This window comes from Tauraco erythrolophus, chromosome 2, assembly GCF_009769465.1.
Source record: "Tauraco erythrolophus isolate bTauEry1 chromosome 2, bTauEry1.pri, whole genome shotgun sequence".
NCBI classification, from domain to species: Eukaryota; Metazoa; Chordata; class Aves; order Musophagiformes; family Musophagidae; genus Tauraco; species Tauraco erythrolophus.
Window position 1 is genome coordinate 77,017,227 of NC_141466.1, and position 22,670 is coordinate 77,039,896.

Consider the following 22,670-nt stretch of genomic DNA (forward strand, 5'->3'; position numbering starts at 1 on the left):
CATACAAAAAATGTCTAATTGATGGGATTATTAAAGTCAAAGTTTTAAAATGGCATTTTCAGATGCCTATGTGGATATGCATGAGAAGCAAGCATGGGCTGAGAACATTGATAAAATGAGAATAGAAGTAATGATAGGATTTCTTTTGGACACGATGAATGGTAAGAAAATATTAGCTTGAATAAATATTCTAACATTGCTCTGGAAGTTTTGAGGTACAGGGAAGTGTAGGAATCTAATAGTAAATCTTTCCAAGAACACAGAAAGACCTTTTTATTCATAAAATTAGAAATAGAATAATTAAGCTATGCCGCATGAAATCTTACTGCAGAAAATAGCTAAGTGAAATCTAGTTGCTGTCTTAAGGTAAGAGAAAATCAAATAATGAAGCAAAGAGTACAAATAAGGCAAAGAGATTAACTAGTAAGAAAAGATTAGTACCATTTCTGTTTCCAGCAAGAGTTTTGACTTTTTTTCCCCATGATTAATAGTACTAGAAATTGAAGGAAAGCATAACATCCAAGACAGAAAAATTAGGCAGAATCCACTGATGCCGCAAATCTATACATAGCTTCCTGGACACTAAAAAACCCCTAGAAGTAACATATTTTTTCAAAAAAGAAAAAGAAAACTTACTGATCCAGAATAAAACTCTCAAAGTTCTAATTCTAATTCTCATCTTGATTTAAAACTTCACCTGGTACCCTTTTGGTACCATAGTACAGCAGTATGCTTAAGCCAGTTTGTTCTGATTTAACCGTGTCTCAAATGTTTTTGTGGAATCTATCATCAGCCACATGGATTCCAAACAGACAGTAATCCCTTATGACAAAATCATGCACTTGTACCACAGAGGACTGTTGCTGTATTTAAGGCATGAAGCATTTGTATCTTTGAGAGTAGTCTGCAGAGGTAACCCAAGTCCTGACCTCACTAACATTCTGAATCCTTCCCTTTACAAACATGCACCAAACACAGGTAATCTTTACATGAACTTACACAGAGAATGCTCTATTACAAAAAACCTTTATCTTAACAATTCTTTAAATTAACTTTATTATAACTAAAGGTTTCTTATTAAAAGTATTTCTACTACTTCCTTAACTTTGATTCAAAGTTAAGATAGTTGTTCTGGACTCTATGGAAGTTTGTTTCAAAAATTCTGAGACAGTTAAGTGTTTTCTAGGGTGGGGAAAATAAAAGAAACATCAAATCTAGTTATTATGAACAAACCCGGCATGATTGACTGTACTGTCCTACATATGCCAAAACAACCAGAAATGTAAAAACTAACCATCCTAGAGTATTATGTGGTGGCAGGCTGTGCACAAAGCAAGCCTCACTTTCACCAGCTTCCACAAAGATTATCCTGTGTGGAAAAAGGACTGCTATACTTCCTGCAAAGAAGGTGAACACACATGACTTTCAGAAGGAAACATTCCTGCAATGACTGCAACAGCTACCTGAGAGAGACTAGGACTCTGAAGTCCAATCACAAGCAAGAAACTGAAAAAGTTTGAGGAACAAAATTAAAAACTTGCATATGCAAGTCTCCTACAGAAATATCTTAAGTAGATCACTAGCTTTAAAAGAGATGAATGCATATTTAAAAGCATTTTATAAAGTTCAGTTTTACTGCTGCAATAGCTTGTCAATAACCCTAGAAATCACTACTATTTCTTGTTCCACTATTATTTCCTGGTTCTTTAGAGGTACAAAAATTAATAATTCTAAATACAACCTCACAATTTAAGAGACAAGTTTATCAATAAAGATTCAAGTTTTTATTGTATTTTTCCACCAAGGGGATTTAACTGTTTCAATTAATACAATACATACACAAAACCCCCTTTTTTTTCAATTCCTACCAATCTGTTTCAACCCTACGCCTGACTATATGTGTACCATTTTAGAACAGTTTGAGACCGTTCCTTGTATCCTGTCATCCCGGAAGACAAGATACATGCAGAAATGTATTGATACTTTGATATGGATACAAAAAAAATATTAATTGAAGCAGTTTTCTCTATTTCTAAAAGACTTTAAATTCGGTATTAGAAAAACAAGTTAGAGTACTGTAAATACAGTTGCAACAACTCAGAAAAAAAATCTAACTAAACTGGCTTTTTTTTTAAAAAATGCACCTCCTTACTTGCTTTTCAAGTATAACAATCTTTGGCAAAATGTTTCTGCATGCTTTCCCACAGAATGCAAAAGAATCATGGATAATTCCTTTCATCAGTCTTTGGATTTGATCATGATCCTTTACTCTTTTGTGCCATTAATTGAGCTTGAAATACACTGTGCATGACTGGTAAGGTCCATGACATGAGATTTGTTATTCTGCAAAACAGACTGTTTACCGTAGTCTATTCAGATTTCACTGTCTTATTATAATTAGTCCTCCATGTCCACGGACATGGGCAGTATTTTCTGGTAAACTTGAACACATGATGACACCAACTCCTTTTCTATAGGTTTACCAAAACATTCAAAGCAAGTATAGTAACTTTAGAGTATCCATGCTAGCTCTCTAGTCAATAGCCTAAGCAAGAAATAGGAAAAAAATGGTGCAAATCGAAAAAAAAAAAGTAATTACTGAACTTAAATAGCAATACATCATGAAGATCATTTTGATATAATGAAATGTGCAAGTGCCTAATGACTGTATTGACATGCTTTGGTTTCTGGCAAATCACATGTCAGGGTTGCTTCCTCCCCTTAATCCCATGGGCTACTTTGACATGTTTTTAATGCTGTGAAATAATCTCTTACACTCAAGCATGTACCAGAACATTGAGTCTAAAAATAGTAATCTATAATACATTAATGCTATCAAAGCTTACTTTAAATCAGAACAAACAAAATACTACTTAAAAAACAGACTTCATTAAAAAACTAGTTTTAGTTTCCAAAAGTTGCACTTCAATTTTTTAGAGACAAAACTAATAGTTGAGAAATTAGTTTTATTTCTTTCATAGCTGAAAATATAGTATGGGAAATGTTGGCAGTATAAACTGTATTCTGCATAACTTTTTTTTTAAAAAAATCCCCAATGTTTGAACATAAAGGCTTAAGAATGACGCAAAAAGAATTTAGTCTTGTTTTTCCACTGACCCTGCCCAAGACAAAAAGGATGTTTTGAGGAAAGGGTTTCAAAGAAACTTTCTAAATAAAAGCTCATTCACAACTGCAATCCCGTTACGTCACAGATAATTTCCTCCAAATTCTCTGAAAAGAACGTTATATTTGTGCATTCTTCTAATTTTAAACATACAAATATTGCTGTTATAATGAAAAGTATACATTACTGGAAGTTCAGGATCTCATTCGTAGCATAGAAAAGTAAAGAAAAAAGTCTAACTAAATTCTCTGTTATGAACTAGAATATCATGGAGGGAAGAATATGCCAGCAACCAGCACTAATACTGATCATGACCTAGAGCTGCCTTCCCCAGCCATGGTTAAGCAGAAATATGATTACAAAGGTTTTAGGGGTGGTGGTGTTGCCCCCCCACAAGCATTCCTGTCCTTGGGATGAGTGCTCCTAGCATACTTGTGCTGCAACTATCAGAGGAGGGTGCTGGGCATAGAACATGAACAGAAGTTCAGACAGAAAGAAAGCACGGATAGTGTTCCACTGATCTAGCTTTCAGGCAACAAATAAGACTGTCTCATCACAGCATGGGAATTTGCTTTGAGAAAGCTTCCTAAAGGTCAGATAATCTGGAATGAAACCAAGCAGGAAGCAACAAAAAAGGTAACAGGATTCAGTTTCTTCCCTGAGGAAATCTCACACGTATCTTTCCATAAACCTCTGATCATGCAGGAAGTTTGACTCTCATTGTTCCTTAGCAGAGGAAGATCACAAAGGATGGCATTTGGACCCCTTGACACACCTGAAGTTTTGAGTCAAAAAGTTGCATCAAATGATGGTGGTAGACTGCATAGACCCTCAAGTTACATATTTTAAGACCAATGCCAGCTACAAAGTGATGAGAGAGGAGGAGACTAATTCAATGGCAAAATTTCCAGCAAACCGTCTTTATGGTAAAGTGCCTGGCCATCCTTTTCATGATGCCTGATGAGGCCCAGTCACCCACTAACAGGCACCACCACTCAAACAAAGTGGAGAAGTGTGCTTCACAGCACTGCTGCAGAAATACAACTGCACAGTTGGAGAGGATTCAGCTCCAAGGTCCTGACAGCTACATCTTGTGCTTTGACGTCATGCAGAACCGCAACTGTGCTGTAGTGTCAAGCTCTGCTGATGTCAGTCCTGTAACCCCCAGCAGCAACAAAGCTCACACTCCAGGTAGAGCACTGCAATTTCTAATAGGCACAGAATCAGTGATCATCTTTGCAATGACTGGTGATGGATTTTACAAGAGTGATGGGACTACACAGTTAACCAGTAACAGAAGAATTATTTGTTTCAACAGCATTAGAGCCAGGGAATGTTTCCTCAGTGCTGATAAGCAGGCTTGATTCACCAAACAAGATCTTTCTTCAACCCTCCCCTGCTACACTTCAGCAGTCTGAGATGGCAGCCAGGGAGGAAGAAGGGAGACCAAACAGCATTTCCTGTGTCTGATGAGCAGCTCTGCACCAGATTACAAGTATGACAAGATGGGACTAAGTTGTTCTCTCCTTACTGGTTGTCAACTCCACACTCAGAAGAGCTTCGATCAAGAACAAATGGAGAGCCAAGGATATAAAATCCTGCTCCTGCTACAGGGCACAATGTCACATGTGTTACCCTCTGTGAGAGAAGAGGTGAAACACATTCATGGATGGAATACAGTCCTTATAGTCAGTGTATGAAAAGCTTCTGACAAAGCCACCAAACCAGGAAATCAACAGAAAACAAGAGCTAGAAAACTTCTGTGCACAGTAATATTCAAATTTACAAGGTTTGCCAGCAGGAAACAAAACAGCAGAGAGCTTTCTGTTCTGTGCCACACTTATCAGAAGCAGAGGAGATCTCATGAGATAAGCCACTGCTGCTACGCTCTGTGTGCACTCGAGTCAGGAAACTACTACATTGTCAGAGAGCCTGAACATTTTCCTCCAACCTTAGGTTTTCATGTGCAATGGGTCCTTCTGACTGGTGCTTTTCTTGGGCATACAGCAAGAGGGGAAAAAAATTAATTCTATTGTGACTTATTGTGCTGCCATGCAGACACAGCTAATTATGGGAAGACATCACTCGGGTGGTCCAGATAAGACTGCCTTTTCGGGCATCAACACAGTCTTAGATTAGACTAAGCTAGTCAATAAAAACCTTGGCAAGACATTGCAATACCTTAATAATTATGATATGTCGCAGTAATTATTTGTTATTGGAGAGAGAAGGGAGAAGGAGCTAAATAATGAATGAATATGGCCACTAATCTTTTAGGCTCCTTGGTTAAAAAGGGAGCAGATGTCTTAGTGCTCTAGTCAATGAGACAAGCTATTCCAGAAAACCATTCAGGAACAAGCTTAACTTGAAAAAGTATGAATTGTGTTACATCCTGGCTACAACATCCTTGTAAAAATATTATGGTTACTTCTATTACATATTTTAAAAATCTTATTGTGTTGCATCTTCTTGACCAAAGTTTTTCAACTCTGAAGTCATATTACGTATTAAGAGAATAAAACTAGTATCAGTCTCAAATGTGGGAAAAAAGAAAAAAAATCAAGGTGCATCAGTCAAGTTTAGACTAGACATACATTAAATTATTTCTGCCTAGAACTGTCTATTAGTTACTCTTGTGTTACACAAAACCTTGGTTAGTCATACTCTTCCTGTATCCTGTTCAATTCAGTCAATTTCCCTGGTTTCTGATTTTCCACTCTAAAATCTACACAACTGTACTAACCTGCTACTGAGAAGAATTATTTGCTTACCATATGTACCCAGACATTTCATTTTTGGGTAAGTATTTGAATTGCTAAGTTTTTTAACTAGAACGCACAAATTACCTTATCAGAATTCCAACATTGCCAGTCAAGGTTTTTCACAGTTTCAGTTATGGTGTTATTTGTCTAAGACTCAAAAAGTTACCCACCTTTCCACAGTGACCTCTTTCAGCATTACACAAGTGAGAATGCACTTCTATTTTCTGTTAAGGAAGCTGCTCATGAAAATTAACATAATTTTTATTATTTGGCAATATCATTATATTCTTCCAACATACAATAAAACCACCCTGTTTCTTCTGCATTTCTTATGATTTATTTTCACTTACTTAAAACTGTGCTAGCTGAAAAACAGTAAGAACAGTATATTTATGTAGGCCACTAGTTAGTCAGCACTGATCATAATACGATTAGAAAGATAACGTTACGGAGGTGAATAAATTGAGAGAGATTCTCCATTTTTACATCTAAACACAAAACTGAGAGGCAGTGAAGAATAAAATGAAAGAAAGTTACAGGAGAAGCCCCACCTCACCTGGCTCACACTAAAAAAAAAGACAGATATACAGACATATCTATCACACACATCATCATCCACTTTCTGCAGCTTTCTATTCATTATCCTTTTTGTATCCGATAGGATCTTCTCTCAAGGCCAATTACAGAACCAATTACAGTGCTCTCTGCAATGGCACCTTTCAAGAAACACATTTTTCAGTTGTTAGACAATATTAATCATTTTATTTCTATGCCATTCAGGCCAGAATCCAGAAGTACTTTTAACTGTATAACTGTAGCGAATTCAAATTCAAAAAAGAAATATTATTCTGTTCTACGTTCTCCCTTAGATGATTATGTCTAAATAACTCGCCCATTGAAGACGAAATTCCTTGTCATACAATGTTAAATGGATGAGAATCAACAAATTACTGCACACAGTAATTCTTTATCTAAAGAGGTATTTTTCTTAAAGGGCAATCCAAACTCACAGAAGAAGCATAGTTCAACTTTTAAGACTTAAATGGCCAATCTTTTTTCCCCCAGTAACTTTACTGTATGTTGATTCACACTAATGAGGACAGCGAAACTCATCAAGTTCACTCTGTAGATCATCATTTTTTCTTTCCCCTTCCTATCCATTCCCAACTTACGATAATGTACATTTCTTTAGTAAAGATCTAACCCAAGGATCTGACTAAAGGATCTGACCCAAGGTATTCCGTTACCTCTTGTGCAATCAACGCCCAAACTGAACAACTAGATGCATTCACTTATAAATCCTAAAGGAAACCAAAGATCCAACAGTTGAACTATTCACTCCTGTTTGCAACCTTACAAATGAGGGTTGTTCAGGAAGTTGACAAGTATGGAGTCAGTTTTTAAACACAGGCCACAAAATCCAGAGAAAATCAAAATAAACAGCATAGTCTCTACTCTAGGTAAGTTTCCAGAAACTGTAAGAAAACTTTAATAAAGAACAGAGTTAACAGGGATGAGTAGAATATATCATGTAAGAGAAGTCAACATGTTTTTTGTAAAAGGAAATTGTATCCAACAAGCCTTCAAGAACAAGCATGTGGCTAATGGAAACACCAATTAAGCTGTCCACACAATTTTCAAAGTCTTTCAAAAATCTCTCAAAGGAAACTAAAAACAAACAGACCGGAGATCCTTGAACAGATGAATAATTGGTTAAGGTATCAGGAAGTAAATCAAGCTACAATAAAGACAAGCCAGCAGTAACTGATTAGTTCATGGATGAAGGTAATTGGTAGAGACCTTCAGGGATCTATGCTGCTCAGTTTATTCATAAGTAACTTGGAAAATTAGAACAAGCATAGTAAGCTGATAAGTCTGCTGACAGTACCAGCATGCTCAAGGTAGAAATCAAGATTCAAGGGAAGAACTGCAGAAAGACTTAAAAATGTTTATTGTCCAACTATGTAAATGTGAAACTATGGATAAACGCAATGGACTTAGAGTTGACAATTAACAGCGAAGAATGAGACTCTAGGTCGTTCCAAGGAAGTATCTGCTTAGTGCTTGCAGCATTCAAAAGGCTAATCCAGTATCAAGATCAAGATAGAAAGAAAACAAAACCAAAACAAAACAATTATTCCACATCGTTTTCAAGATGTGGGCACGCTGAAATTTACTATGTTGTTGCGTTTTTTTAATTAAATAAAATAGTATGGTTAAAAAAAAGAGAAGAGCAAGAAGAATAGGAAGAGCTTGATTAAGAGTAGAAAAAGATGATGGAGTTAAGAGTAAGTTTATGAAACAAAGCAACGGAGGGAACTAAATAGATGCATGCAATGAAACTGCAAGGTAGAAAATTGCTCTTCACATAACATACTTTGAGCTTTATACAGACATATCTGAACACATAAAGAAACCTAATTCAGCTCTGATGTTCCAATACAGCTCTGATGATCTAAGGCTTAAACTTCAGAGACTCCCCCTTCAAACTCCTCACTGTTAGAGCTAACACACACAAGCATGAGTACTGAGCCAGAATCACCACAATAAACCTAGGTCTTGTCTTGTGAAAAGTTCAGCACAGCACAGAGCTAAGGAAAACACACCCACAGTGATACAAGAAATAGGCCTAGCTGGTACTGAACAATGATACAGTCATTCAGCAATCAATGAGGTGTAAGTCAAGACTAATTTTGTGTTACTGTAAGTAAAATACATCAACTTGCACATTATGTTGAATGATTTTTCCTAATCAGTCTTACAAAAAGCCTACACTCTCTCAAGAATCAAGTTTTAAAGAAATAAATGTCATTCAATGCCATTGTTTTTTTTAAACTTCCCTGAGTTTTATTTTAAACCTTGACCTTATCCTGCAAAGAAAAGGTGTTTAGAGAAGTGTCCTAACAAGACTACTTAGTGGTTTCTTCTTCGCCTCCACACTTTTCAGAATACGTGACAGATTACAAATTACAGAAATTGCTGATCTATCTTGTTTCAATTTAAGACTCAAGCTCTTAACACAGGTGAAATTCACCCTACTCATAAGCAGAAAAAAGATCTGAAAGATTCCCTCCCCAGACCCTGAAATCAGTAAAGAAATCCAATCCATGTCACCATTCATTGACTCGCAAACCTAAACTCATTGAACACTTATTCCACCTAAAGTTTCTATTATTCAAACTATGGCTCTTTTAGAGAAAACTTTAAGTACTTGCAATTTCAGAGAGACCTATTTATTGATACACCGGTGATAGAAGCAGAAGAAATAAAAAAAAATCATTATGAGAATAGCAAATGATATTCATATAGTGAGGCAGATGAAAAGTATTACCTCATCGTGTGTATATCTGTAATCTGCCTTCTTTGACTTCAGATCCCATAATACCACTGTTCCAGACTCAAAGCCAATCAGAAGCTGCAATAATAAGCAGATACATTAAATCTTTATAAAGGATAAGGCAAAATAATACCATTTGCAATGCCTGTAGTTCTTGCTCCAAAGAGATGCAGAATAATACCACATGAAGTAACTTCAAGTAGCTATGAAGACAAAAAAAAAAATTAGTGAGAAACAGTGAAGACCTCAATGTTAGAGAGGTTTACTTTGTACTTCTTGTCATTTTTCTAGACTTCCAGCTAATACAACTGACATTCATGCAAAATTAGAAAAAAAAATGCATTCTTCTCTAGTCATCTTTGGAAATCCCTTAGAGTTCCAGAAAGGTCAACATTCAACTTTCCTAGGTGTATGCCTTCCTGAGGGAAAATTGCGGGGCTGGAAGAGGGAATGGATGGAATGCATGAATACTTATCATGCATTTTCCTCACTGAAATTTGCTCTGCTTAGATTTGCTGAAGTTCTAGGTAACAGTTCATTGTCTATAAAGTAACTATGTAACATAAGCTTTCTCCAGACGTTAATCACTATTGAGATAACTGGCTAAAGGAATACCAAACACATTAGTTGTTAAGAAGAAGAAAGCTAGAGAGAAATTCAACACGAATTTTCCAAATAATCTTTTTGCTAGAAGCAAGATTAAACCATTTCTGCAGCGACTTAAGATTCAAATGGCTGATAATAATAGGTCTGACACATTGTTGAGTATCTAAGTGTTTTGCCCTCCTATCTTAAGTGACACATCTCTCAATGAAAAGAAAACAAGGCCAACATAAGGCAGCAGTAGCAGTCTTGGCATTTGTTCTATAGAAGGCGGCAATGCAGCTTCACCTTTTATAGTTGATGGATCTACTGTGAGCTCTTTCCTTTGAGTAATGTTGCTAGAGGAGAAGCTGCTCCTAGCATGAAGTAGCACACCTTCACTCCCACTGCTTTTTCTCAGTATGGACACACAAAAAAAGAGTATGAGTAGTTGGCTGTTGGGATTTACTCACTATTGAAACAGCCTATTTCCTATGAGCAAACAGAAGTGCCCTGAGGAGTGTCCTTCGTATTACAAGTTAGAAAACACTGCCTTCACACACATGCCATTGTAGTCAAGGGCAGAGATCTAAATCAGATTGTCTACTGCCATGCTGAAAGGTTTTGCCTGGACAGCCTTTTCAGCATGTTAAGATTTTCAAGGTGTACAGTTATTTCCAATATGAAAAGTAACACAGGATCTCCTACCAGCTTACAGATAAAATACTTTATCTATTTCAGTGCTATACAGCACTAAGATACTCCAAAAATATTAGACATTTGATGCAGTAAAAACAAGTATTAGATTTTTTTCCCCTCACTACATTGTCACGTATACTATTTCAAATTATCTTTCATATCACAAACCATATTTTATAATTTTTTTATTTTAACTTTAAACATTAGAAAAATCACAGTGATTATAAGGGTAATAGCATGTACAAATTTTAAGGGTGAGAACAGAGGAGGTTCTTGCAACTGCACAGGTATTTCTCAGCAATATTTTTCTTACAAGAAGAGAAGTGTAAGTTCAGATTCTAAAACTTAAATCAAAAATAATTAAATGTGAGGTGGGGGTGGAATACACCGGAAAAAATAGATGATTCATCTCTTCTGAAGTTACCATTCAGTGCACTCATATTCTAGGGTACATGATTCTGGAATGTGATTGAAACCTGATTCTACAGAGAAACCCATTAGTTTTACAATTACTACAGTTAAGTTTTATCCCAACTAACAAACACTCTACTCATTAAATTCTCCTTGTTAGACTGAAACTTCACATGTCTACAATACGAGCTTATAACTAGAATGCTATTAAAACATTCAAATCACCGCTGAGACAATAGTATAATTCCATCTCCAGTTTTATCCAACACTAACATGCCAAATGAAAAGCAAGTAAACAAAAAAATAATATTTCTCCTGCATATGTCGAACAGTAGTAAGCAAAATTATTTTCTCCCTCCTTGAAGATTCTTCACAAATGGGAGTTCAAAACTCTAGGATATTTCTAAAGACATTACACCAACAAAAATAGTAATCCAGAATTTAATTAATCCATCTATTCAATCACTTACACCTGATTAATCTAGAGTAGGGTCATTAATGAAAGTCTATTTAAAATGGTATCAAGGTCTCTCTACCCAAGTTAAAACCATACTTTTGACAGGGGTCTAAATACTTTTGGAAGAGATACACGCAAGACTGCTGTTTTCAAATCCTTTTTTCATATTTTGCTTCATTCCTATTGTTGAAATGAAGGAAAATCCCTCCTGCTTACTCTTCGGTGTGGACCAAGTGATCTCAACAAAAGTTGCAGCTAGTTGTTTGCTAGACAACTCTGAGGCACACAAGCTAAAAAGGCTGACGATCCTTCATAGAGTGGGTGTCACATGATCCCATCCCAGGGCTTGTAGAAGAGGTCTTACCTGAAGCACAGACTTAGGTCTTGCAACCATGTATGATTTGGTACTACAGTAATTGCTGTCACAGAGAAAGCATCCTAGCATTTTAACTCCTTGCTTTCTCTTTTAGTTCACGAAGTCTTCACTGTGACTTCACTTGTGTTCGACACTGTTTTTGCATGAGTCTCCTAACAGATGTCCCAAAGCAAAGGGTAATACCTGCAGATTTACTTTAATAATACAGAAGGAACTTATGACCACTAGGTTCATCACTCAAGTTCCTCTTTGTGGCTGCTATGTCACAGGATAAAAATTTTCGTCTTGCAAGGGCTTCAGAAACATGTACTGTAAAACTTTTTGTCAAGATAAAAAGATGATTATGTTAATACTATCTCAAAAGCAGTAAAAGACAGGTCTAATACATAGCTCTTTCTTACATGTTTTAGTTGATTTGACTTTTCTGAAGCATGCAGCTGTACTACAGGCCAGTTAGGTTTTAAGCAATTTATTGTAATCACTAGATGCTGCCTGCTAAATGAGAATATGTCAGTTAGACCTCAAATCCCATAAAAACTGCTGCCTTGGATTAGCTAAACCAAAGATTAAATACATAGTATGCTACATAAATAAGCACTAAAGTTGTGAAATAGCAACATCACAGAGCATTATAATGTATACTTAATTTTCACCCCACTATTTCTGCACTCAGGTTATGATTGAGTTTTTTTGGTAACATATTTATTTTTACCACCATAAGCAAAGTTCTTTGCTTTTGTTTTCAACAATCTTGGCAATTAAGGACTTTCAGCTGTATTTTCAAATATTTCGGATTACAAGATGCATTCAATTATTCCAGTAACATGTCCTACAGTCATGTCTGTACCTTGCTTCATATTATTTTCAGAGACTAAAACCTTGATTTAGCCTTCCTTTCTTTAGCTTTCAACATCGTCCTCATCCACTTAATTCTGCCTTAAAAAGCAGCAGTATCTATAATTTTAAAAAAGTCTTGCTTGAAAAATAATGTATTGAATAGTCTTTAAACATCCTACCTTTCCTTCATCCATTGGGTTGTCACTAATGTGGACAATAGGTCCTGGATGAGATTTGGATGACCTAAAAAGAAATATTTCCATTTAATTCAAAAAATTCCCCTGCCCAAAACTGAATCTCAAAAGGATTGCAAGTAATATAGATTCTGCAGATAAAGACTCCATGTAAGCAAGAAATTGACATTTCATTGTGGAGTCACTTTTACTTTTATCTTCAAGCCCATAAATACTTTGTGTCTATCTTTAAGTGTTTAGTTTCTGTCTTTATATAAGAAGGAAAAACTTATTTACTGCCTATTAGCAACACAGAAAAAAATGCCATTAGCTTTACAATATCCATGATGTTTGTTTTTACAGAATTGACACAGTTGGACAAAATGTTTGTTTTTATGCTGGAAAACAAGTCCGGCCATTATTTCTAAGTTATTCAAAACAAAATTCATAAGCTGAGCTTTGGTGAGACAGAGTTAAGACTTGATGTTGACATTTTGTTATTGAAAAAGATGGACTAATGAAGAGCTGTTTGTTTCAACAGTCTGTGGCAAGTGATGGACTTCATTTACATTTTGAAGACAGACATAGCATTCTGGGAACAAAATAACAGCACAGGAACAGCAGCACACAAGTATGTTATCACCCACAAACCACTATATTTGCATACACAAATTTATTATTAAAAAAGAAGGAGCAACGACAATATCCATAAAAAAACAAACATACTTCACTCTTGGAATAGGCTTATTTAAGTTTACATTTTCAGCCAGTAAATTTATACTCAGCATGCATCAGCCCTCTTACAATGCATATCTTTATACTTCGGGCTTTAACCTCAAAACTGTAGAAGTGACACGCCTGCCCAAGTACCAGCCACATCATATTTAAACATATATTATTTTTTTAGTTCTTTATCAGTACAGATGGTAATTTTTATGTCTATTTTTGTACTATTTTGTTTATTTCTATGTTTATTCCACACACCATGACAAAATAGTGTTATAGGCAGAAACACATATGTTAACATTAACACTTCACATTTATGAGAATAAAAAGTATTTACACTACTATTTACATACTTCGATCATGTATTTGGTGTAGTAAGACAAATATGGAGACCACCCTAGGTACCAACGACTATTCTGCAACTGATGTTAATAATATCCAGGACACTTCTGTTCCCTCCCCTCAACAGACAATACTTGATTAAACTCACAGTTCAATGGCTTTATTCCACATGATGACATAGCCTGAGAGAGTAAATGATTCCACATTGACAATATGAATGTTTCCTCTTTCAGTGCCCACATATAGCCATTTACTTTGGAAAGGTAGATGACAAAATGTTATCCTGAAAGAGAAAGCCACCAAAAAAAAAGAAGTCATTTAGAGATCCTACACTTTAAGGTCTACATTGCCAAAAGGAAGACGAAAGGCAGTAAGCACACAGGAAGAAATAAGACAAGTTACAAGTAGAGAGAAGTAGCAAAGCCAGTACACAACAAAAGTAAGAGTGCACAAACAACATAAAAAATTAAGAGTAAACAAGAATTAGAATACCTTGGTTTCTATACTATTAAGTCATTCAGACAAAAATCACACAGCCACATTTGAAAATTATCATACCGAATGTATTTGCTCAAGACCGCTGTTATTTTAAACTTAAAATATAATACTTTTATGTTATAATCTATATATCTCCCTTTAAAATCTACTTCATTTCAAGTTCTAAAGAACAAAGGATTTTTAGAAGTAGTCTTATGTAGATTAAATAGGTCTCAAGCGAGGAGACAAAGGCAGAAAATAAAGCATAAGAAATATAAGTTTACATGTAACCTAAAGTATCTCCTAAAGATCAAACGTAAAACCAACCCTAAACAATTAAAATAGTAATCTTAAAAGTAGTTTAAATTTGGGGGTATTATTTAACTTAAACCTCATTTCAATTTTTGGCCTTACAGTTTCTTCTTCTGCTAGAAGGAAGTACTGAACAAAACCCAAAAGCAAAAAACAACTGTTTGCACCAGCAGAAAACTCTTCTTTGACTGTAGCTCCACCACAAATATTAATTTTCAAAATCTTGGTTATTTCTGTCCTCTGCAGTCCTGCTTATTGTTTACTATTTCTTCAAAATCGATAGGGAAGTAGTGTTTGCAGGAACTGAAGCTTCTAAAGTATCTGATTTTTCTACACAACAGAAATACTAATTTGAAATTAGAGTGTAAACTCCAGACCCTTTTAATCTGACAAGGTCCAGCATTGAAAGAAATTGCTAAACTACCTGGGCTTTCAGAAACATTTCAGTAACAAGGTAAAATAATTATTCAATGGACATTTGTTCTATCAGTTCTAGTCCTTAGCTTTACAGATTTTTTGTTCTTGTTTTCTCCCAGCTGAGCTCCCTTCTTGCCAAATCCATGCATTACTTCCAAAGCCTTTTAATAATTATTTATGCAAAGAACAGCTTGAGATCCTTTGCATTAGATGCTGTATATACACACCTAACTTCAGCCCAAAAGTAAAGGCTAACAGCAGCAATGAAAAAAATACTAATGGCTGAAACGCTGTTAATTTGTATTACAGGTTTCAAAAGTTCAGGCTTCTGCAATAATACTTCCTGGATGTAAAGTCTATCACTTAACTGCATTCCCTAACTAGAAAGAAATTAGTGATATAAAAAGTATTCTCAAGCAAATCTTTTATTTATCCACTTTCTGACTTCCTTGATTTCTTGTGCTTGAATACTTAAGCCAAAAGGCTGCACTTTTTCTCATCAATGTTTCACAGAAAAAAGGACTACATACAAGATCTAAAATGCTCTTCCAACTCATTGAGCTTATAGAGGTTCTAACATTTTTACTAAGACAGTAATCCACAAACACCACAGGTTAAAGACTTGAGTTTCCTCAACATCTTTGAAAAAATATTTTATTGGAAGCTAAATCACATATATCAGTACACACACTTCCCAGCCAGGCCCCAAAACTTGACTGCCCAGTAACAGAGCTTCCCCATTACAAGCAGGTCATGAGGAAGTGGAAAAAGCTGCAGCATGAAAACATAAACCCTCAGCAACCTGCAACAACCACAGCTTCTTTTTGTGCAAGGACTCCACGTGCCAGAAGCAGCTGACAGCCAGATCAGCTGGATCTAAAAACATGACCTAGCAGCCAGATATAATGTTCAAGAGCAGGGTCATGGGCCTATCTGTCTTGAACTGTGAGTTCATATTGTCAATTACAGTTGTCCAACAATTTCATTATAAAAAACCAATCCATATCATGTCATTTAAAGGCATGCAAAAACGTAGGTAGGGGCTGCAATGTTGATTGCCAAAGGGCAACACTTAAAGAAGTGTTCAGCTCCTCAAGACTCTTGATACTTTTCTTGAGTATGCAGCCATATTCCACTTACTGTCTCCTCTGTGCAAATGAGATTAATTTTGTCAATAGTTAGCAAGCAATGAAACGATTCCACACCAAGAGTAAATTAGAGTTGAACAAGTAACTTAAAATGTTTACAAATTCTCAAAGGCAGGAGGTTGAAGAGAGTTCAAATTTGTTAAGTACAGGCACATACAAAACAGAGTTCTTAAATCTTCAAACTGTGCTTTTACCAGTCTTCTACAATGAGAAAAAAGTCATATATGATTTTTATATAACCTAAATATTCTTAGAGCCTTTATGTTTCACAGAACTGATGACTAGTTAAATCCAAAAGGAATCTGTTATACTGATCCTGCTATAATGAAAAAAATCACCTTTTCACCTTGAATGTGGTAAATGTTACTCCATTTGCAAACATAATTTTATTTCCCATTTCTTTACTTTCTTAATAGAAAAAAGTATGTCTTCCAACTTTCAGAAATTCAATTATATTTTTGTCTAATGTGATATATTTCGGATAACTGCACTTATTTTGGCAATTTACAGGATAACATTTCTAACATTAAAGTCCATGTACTGACTTTCTTTCTCTTCACTGATTAAGGCTTCACCTTAAACTATGTAGATTTTAAACAACATTGAAAATGCTAAATTCATCTTAAAAACTAAAATTCAGTGAAGCTATGACCATCTGAATGACCAGTGACAACATACTAGTGTGTCAACATGCAGGCTACATCCGGTGGCCTCACACACTCTGTTGAAAATTGGACTGAGGATTAAAGGGATTCAAACTTGTTTTAGAGGATGGAAACAAAAGGTCAGGGTCTTCTTGGTCGTGAGGCTATATTTGCTTATTTAACACTTGGCCAAATACAGCATATTTTTTCTCTGAAAAATGCAGATTTTTTCTTTCTGAAACCTATCTTTCTGCCACCACAGATTAAAATAATATACTCCATGCATAATCTATTTTAAGGTCAACTTTAGAGGAAGTTGTCATATAATGCTGTGGCCATTTCTACAACTCCAGCACTTTTCCCCCCTCTCTCCCTACCTATAAATGGATATGTACATAAATGTGGAAAACACAATCAATCATTGGGAACAGATCGAAAGTACAACAGATGCAAAAATATTATTCTTGGGTTGAGTGTAAGTCTTTCTTTTACCAATCTCCAACTGCCTGAGAACAATGTATCAGTCAAGAGCAGAGTACCACACTCTTCTCCGGTATCAAGTCATTGTGGCCAAAAACACTAGAAAAGAAGCATCTATAAAAAAAGAGATCAGTTTTGTGCATCTAGAGAGACAGCCTGCAACTGCCTGAGCCAATGATCACAGAAAGCAGGCTTTCACAGGCAGCTCTTTCATGGCACAACAGATTCCTCATGTTATCTCCAAGGAAATTTCAGCTACCTCAGTAAGTATAGTACATTTTGTGAAGCAGATTGAACTTTTAGCATAATGCAAGTATTGCGCTCTGCACTTTATTCAAAATATTTCAATTCCTCACACCTGTACAAAGAAAAAATCTTTATAGAAAAAAGCAATGCTTTAAAGAGATTTTTTTTTTTTTAATCTGGAATCTACAGTATGATTTTAACGTATGCTAACATCACTACTAAAATGAGGCAAACTCAAAACCATCAGGGTAGTTCTAAGCTCTAGCTGTACTTTTCCCTAAGCACTCAACTGCACACATATTTGCAGAGCCACTCCCTTCTCCTGTCCTCCCTCTTCCAAAACAAAAAACCACAAGAAATTCCACTTTCCTGTGAAATAAATTTGTAAGAGTTGAACTAATAGTTCAAGAAAACAAAATTATGCACAGAAAAGCCAGTGACACACTAGCAGTCAAAAACACTGATAAAAGAAAAACCATCACAAAATATTTCTTGTTCTTACTGTAGTTAAAATACAAATTTGTGCTATTGCTTATGGGAGAGTATTAGCAGTGACAGGAGTCTTTAAGAAGCTGTTTGTAAACCTACTGAAAGGATTTCCTTTAACTGCAGACCATGTCTCTTTTCTGATGATCTGTTGAAGTTCGTTAAGAAAAAAATCTTAATTGAGGTTGTTTCACAATGTATATTAAAATAGTTATAGCAAGTGATAGTATTCCCTAGACAAATTTAATTACAGAAATATCAAAGAATCCAATTTATTAAATTATATGTAAGCTGAAGAATTGGGCTTTTAAGGGAAATATTAAGTAAAAATGGCAGGCTGTTATCTTGAGTGTATTATGACAACAGAAATCCTTCTAAATTAATCTTTACCATTCCTTAGTCTACTGCATTATGAGGTATTATATGTTCTTCAGAATTTTCCAGTGCTTTAACAAAGCACAGTGACAAATACCTTGATGAATGACAAACACTGATAACAGGTTTTATTTTCAAGTCACTGAAACTATTTCTAAAGCCTCAGGATATCATTATAGGTCTGCAGTTACTGAATTACACTAGCTGCTCAGATCATTTTTGTATATGCAAAATAAAAATTTTCTGAAAGCGTTAAGCTACCAAAGTTGTATTCTGCCTACCTTTATCTGCAATCTTTCATGCATAAGACACCACCATGTAAAATTCAGAAGCTGAAGTTTAATTCTTATGTTGGCCTAGACTCCATGTCCATGGTCTCTTGTCAAGTCTTCAATGGGCATAAAAAGTCAAGAGCCAGTGTCAGAAAGACAGTGATGGAAGCAAGCAGTGGCTGTGATTTTGCCAGACTGCTTTGAGGGGCCTATTTCCAGATCTGGTGACTGCAATAAACTTAAAATACCTACCTGTACATAAAGGGCCAGAAGGCACATGCAGAGGAAAAGTTCCTCTTCAAGGCATCTCAAAATTATCCCCCCAAAAGACCATGTGGATAAATGCAGTATATCATGGAAATTGGACCAGATACTTACTTCAATTTCATTTATATCCTATAACAGCACTTCAAATGATGCCTCTCCAAATACACTCACTTGAAGGTCTGCCTTTAAAGGCAGTTGAGAAGTACTTACATTCAGTATCTGAGTCTTGGTGTACACTAGCAGTGCCAAGATGGAGTAATGGGGAAGCAAGAGTGAAGAACAGAAATAAAAATTTCACTACTAGTATGATCACTAGTAGTGAAATTTTGATTCACTACTAGGTGGCCAAAAAGGCCAATGGGATACTGGCATGTATCAAGAATAGTGTAACCAGCAGGAATAGGGAAGTGATCCTGCCCCTGTATGCGGCACTGGTGAGGCCACACCTGGAATATTGTGTCCAGTTTTGGGCCCCTCGCTTTAAGAGAGATATTGAGCTCCTGGAGCGAGTCCAAAGAAGGGCGACTAAACTGGTCAAGGGGCTGGAAAAAAAAAAAAAAACTTACAGGGAGCGGCTAAGGGAGTTGGGGCCGTTTAGCCTGGAGAAGAGGAGGTTGAGGGGAGACCTGATTACAGCCTACAAATACTTGAGAAGGGATGGTGGGGAGGTGGGGGAAGGGCTCTTTACATTAGTGATGGGTGACAGAACAAGAGGAAATGGGTAAAAGCTTAGTCAGGGGAGATTCAGGTTGGATGTTAGAAAATATTTCTTCTCTGAAAGGGTTGTCAGCCACTGGAATAGGCTGCCCAAGGAGGTGGTTGAGTCCCCATCCCTGGATGTGTTTAAGAATAGGGTGGACGAACTACTTAGGGATATGGTTTAATGGGGATTAGGGACGGTTGAACTCGATGATCTCTAAGGTCTTTTCCAACCTAGAAAAATCTATGAATCAATACCAGGGCCATTAAGATAATTTTCCAGAAAAAGGCTCAATTTTAGAGGTTTTTTAGGTTCCTTCAGGTATTTGTATTTTTACAATATAATGTTCCTAATATATTTCATGGCTTAGATGTTCTTGCCTTTATAGAGTTACATGAGTAGCTTGCTCTAACACATGCAGGTCAGGCTGAACATTTCATCCAGGAAGTCACACACCACAGCCTTAAAAAAAACCAAAAAACAGCCATGTCAAAGATGTAGCTTTCCCACAGGAGACAGAAGAATTATGCCCATCACTGACGGACAGGACTCAGCACTTTGGTTCTATCTCAGTGTCAAAAGGCAGCAGAAGGCAACCAATGCAACTGCAGTTTCATCGACCGCACTGACACTGCATGGACTGGCGAACTCTGTATACATGCACGGCCTCAAGAAAAAGTTTTCTAAAGAAATCTGATCTCGCATGAAAGATCATTCACCTCTGCAGCAAATCCAGAGAATCAAGTAGTTCATTCTCTCCCACTAACTTCTTGAAACAAAACTCCTTCCAAATACATGATCTAGCATATCACCGTTGGGTAATGTTTTTAAGCCCACCAAGTGAAAGAAGGCTTTATATGACATCATAAAGGCAAGTAGACCCGGTGATCATTTCCTTTCACTCTCAAAAAGAAAGCCAGTTAAAACATTAAAAAAAACTTAGTTATGTGTGAAAAACTGAGTTGTGCCATATATTAAACTTGTACTTCAGATATCATCGACTCTGTAAAGACTCAAAGTATTTAACTTCTCAGCAGAATTGTTTGGATACATGCAATCCTTCTGTTAGTTATACTAATCCTACCTCAAAACACACAGGGCAAAGGGGAAAAAGCCAGCCCTCAAACAAAGGCTAGAAGTGAAACAATGATACTGATAAACAGAAAAGTGAAGAAAAAAAATCCACAACAGAAAACCCCAAACCAATGTCCATCATCACCTGCTCTCACAGGCAAGAAAACCTGTATGTCCTTCGGTTATCCACAAAGTGGCAGAATTGGTCAGTTTATAAATTCAGTGAAGTGGAAGGAAAAATTCTCTCACAACTAATGTCTGCTAACACAGGAGCTGGGTACAAAATTACAGTATCTAACAAGTTAAGGTACAGTTCATAAAATAAAATGTAGAAGTCTTTACTTTTTATTAATAAACAAGACAAGTAGGATTTTTCACTTACTCACTGTAGAAAGAGTTTGTGTTTTAAACATATTGTTAAAGTTACTGTTTACAGCATGATACAAAACCAGCAATACTTAAAGCATAATTGTGTAACTCTGAATTGTGCAGTTTCATGCTGAGGAAAATTATTTAAGTCCCACAGCACAAAAGCCAACATATTAAAAATTAAACTGCTATCAACGCATTCAGTGATCGATATGCAAAGCACTCATACACTCAACACTCCGTTCTATTTTTATGCTATGATTCTGGTTCTTGTCTTTATGCTAAGTCACAAAGCAAGTAAACTATTTATTTTGGCATTAGAATGGAGAATCTCGGCTCAGAAAGGATGCAAGTTTTAGATAGCTAAACAAGTTTTTCATACTTGTACGTAAAGCTGATTGGTTTGGGGTTTGGTTTGCAAAGAATCCTCAAATTTGTCACCTACACCCCTTTTTTTTTCAGATCAAGTTAGCCTGTCAATTCACCCTCTCAAATTGGTTCTGTGAAAGTCCCTGCCTCATTCGTGATGTGCGTTTGACCTTTCACACCTTAGATCAGCACTAAGTTTAGTAGTAAATACCTAAAGCCAGATTGGACATCTATCTCAACATGCTTTCAATATTTACTCTTATTAGATGTGTTAACTATGCTTATTTCAGAGTCAATCTAGCCTAACATTAACATTGGCTACTAAGTCAAAATCAGTTTGACACGAGGCTCACATTACACGTGAAGACACAACAATTCTACTATGTGATATTCATACAGGTATGTAGATGACAAAGAAACTACATCGTGATTCACTAAAGGAATCTTAGAGAAATATAAAACCTAGGGTACTAAATAAGTTTACACACTGAATCATGAGTTCTGCAAAGAGGTACTACTTACAAACTTTTAACTTGCGTAACAAGTCATGCAAGCAATACCCCCCCCTCCATAAGCATCACCATGCATTTTTTTTCCTGGCCCCTACACACAGCTTCCCACAGTCAAGGAACAGCGGTCAAGCTTAGTAGGACATTGGTTTACTACCTTCTAACTTTTGTTTGGTAACTAGAACATGAAGCAGCTGCAAAACCAACACAAATACAACAGAAACAAAAGGCTAGAAAACTTACAAAACTAGCTTGTTTCGCACTGTCCTTCTTACTTGAAATTACTAACCATCATTGGTACAAAAGGCTGTAGCTATGAATCTATTAAATGGCCAGTTTCTTATCTACAGAAATGCACCTCATTTGAAGATTCGACAGAAAGTAGCATCTTTTAAGACTCCTGGCCACTACTTTTAAATAAATGTTTTGTTCAAACCTAAAAAAGCTGCAAGTTACCCAAAGAAGATGTTTTACACAGCTCAAAGCCTGCAATGGGCATAGAACTATTTGAAAAGAAAAAGCAACTATTTCTCACCATTCCCTGTTCTTTAAATTCATAAGTAGAAAAGCAAGAATTCACACCGCTTTCCAGTCATATAACAGAGACTGCATTCTCAATTAGTTTACAGGTTAATTAAATACTCTAATTGAATTTATCTTAACCAAAGATATCCATATATCTAAAACTTTAAGCCAGCT

At 36.0% G+C, this 22,670-nt stretch overlaps 1 protein-coding gene across 5 annotated transcripts in view; it reads right to left on the minus strand.

The window, feature by feature from the left end:
- Positions 1–22,670, minus strand: part of STXBP5 (syntaxin binding protein 5) — a 114,771-nt gene that overhangs the window by 56,052 nt on the left and 36,049 nt on the right. For all 5 annotated transcript variants that reach the window (XM_086631509.1, XM_086631510.1, XM_086631508.1 and 2 more), the window contains exons 5-7: positions 13,975–14,109; positions 12,765–12,828; positions 9,218–9,301 (exon numbers count right to left, since the gene is read on the minus strand). In XM_086631509.1, the coding sequence (XP_086487635.1) occupies positions 9,218–9,301; positions 12,765–12,828; positions 13,975–14,109 (283 nt within the window). The remainder of the gene's footprint in view (positions 1–9,217; positions 9,302–12,764; positions 12,829–13,974; positions 14,110–22,670) is intronic.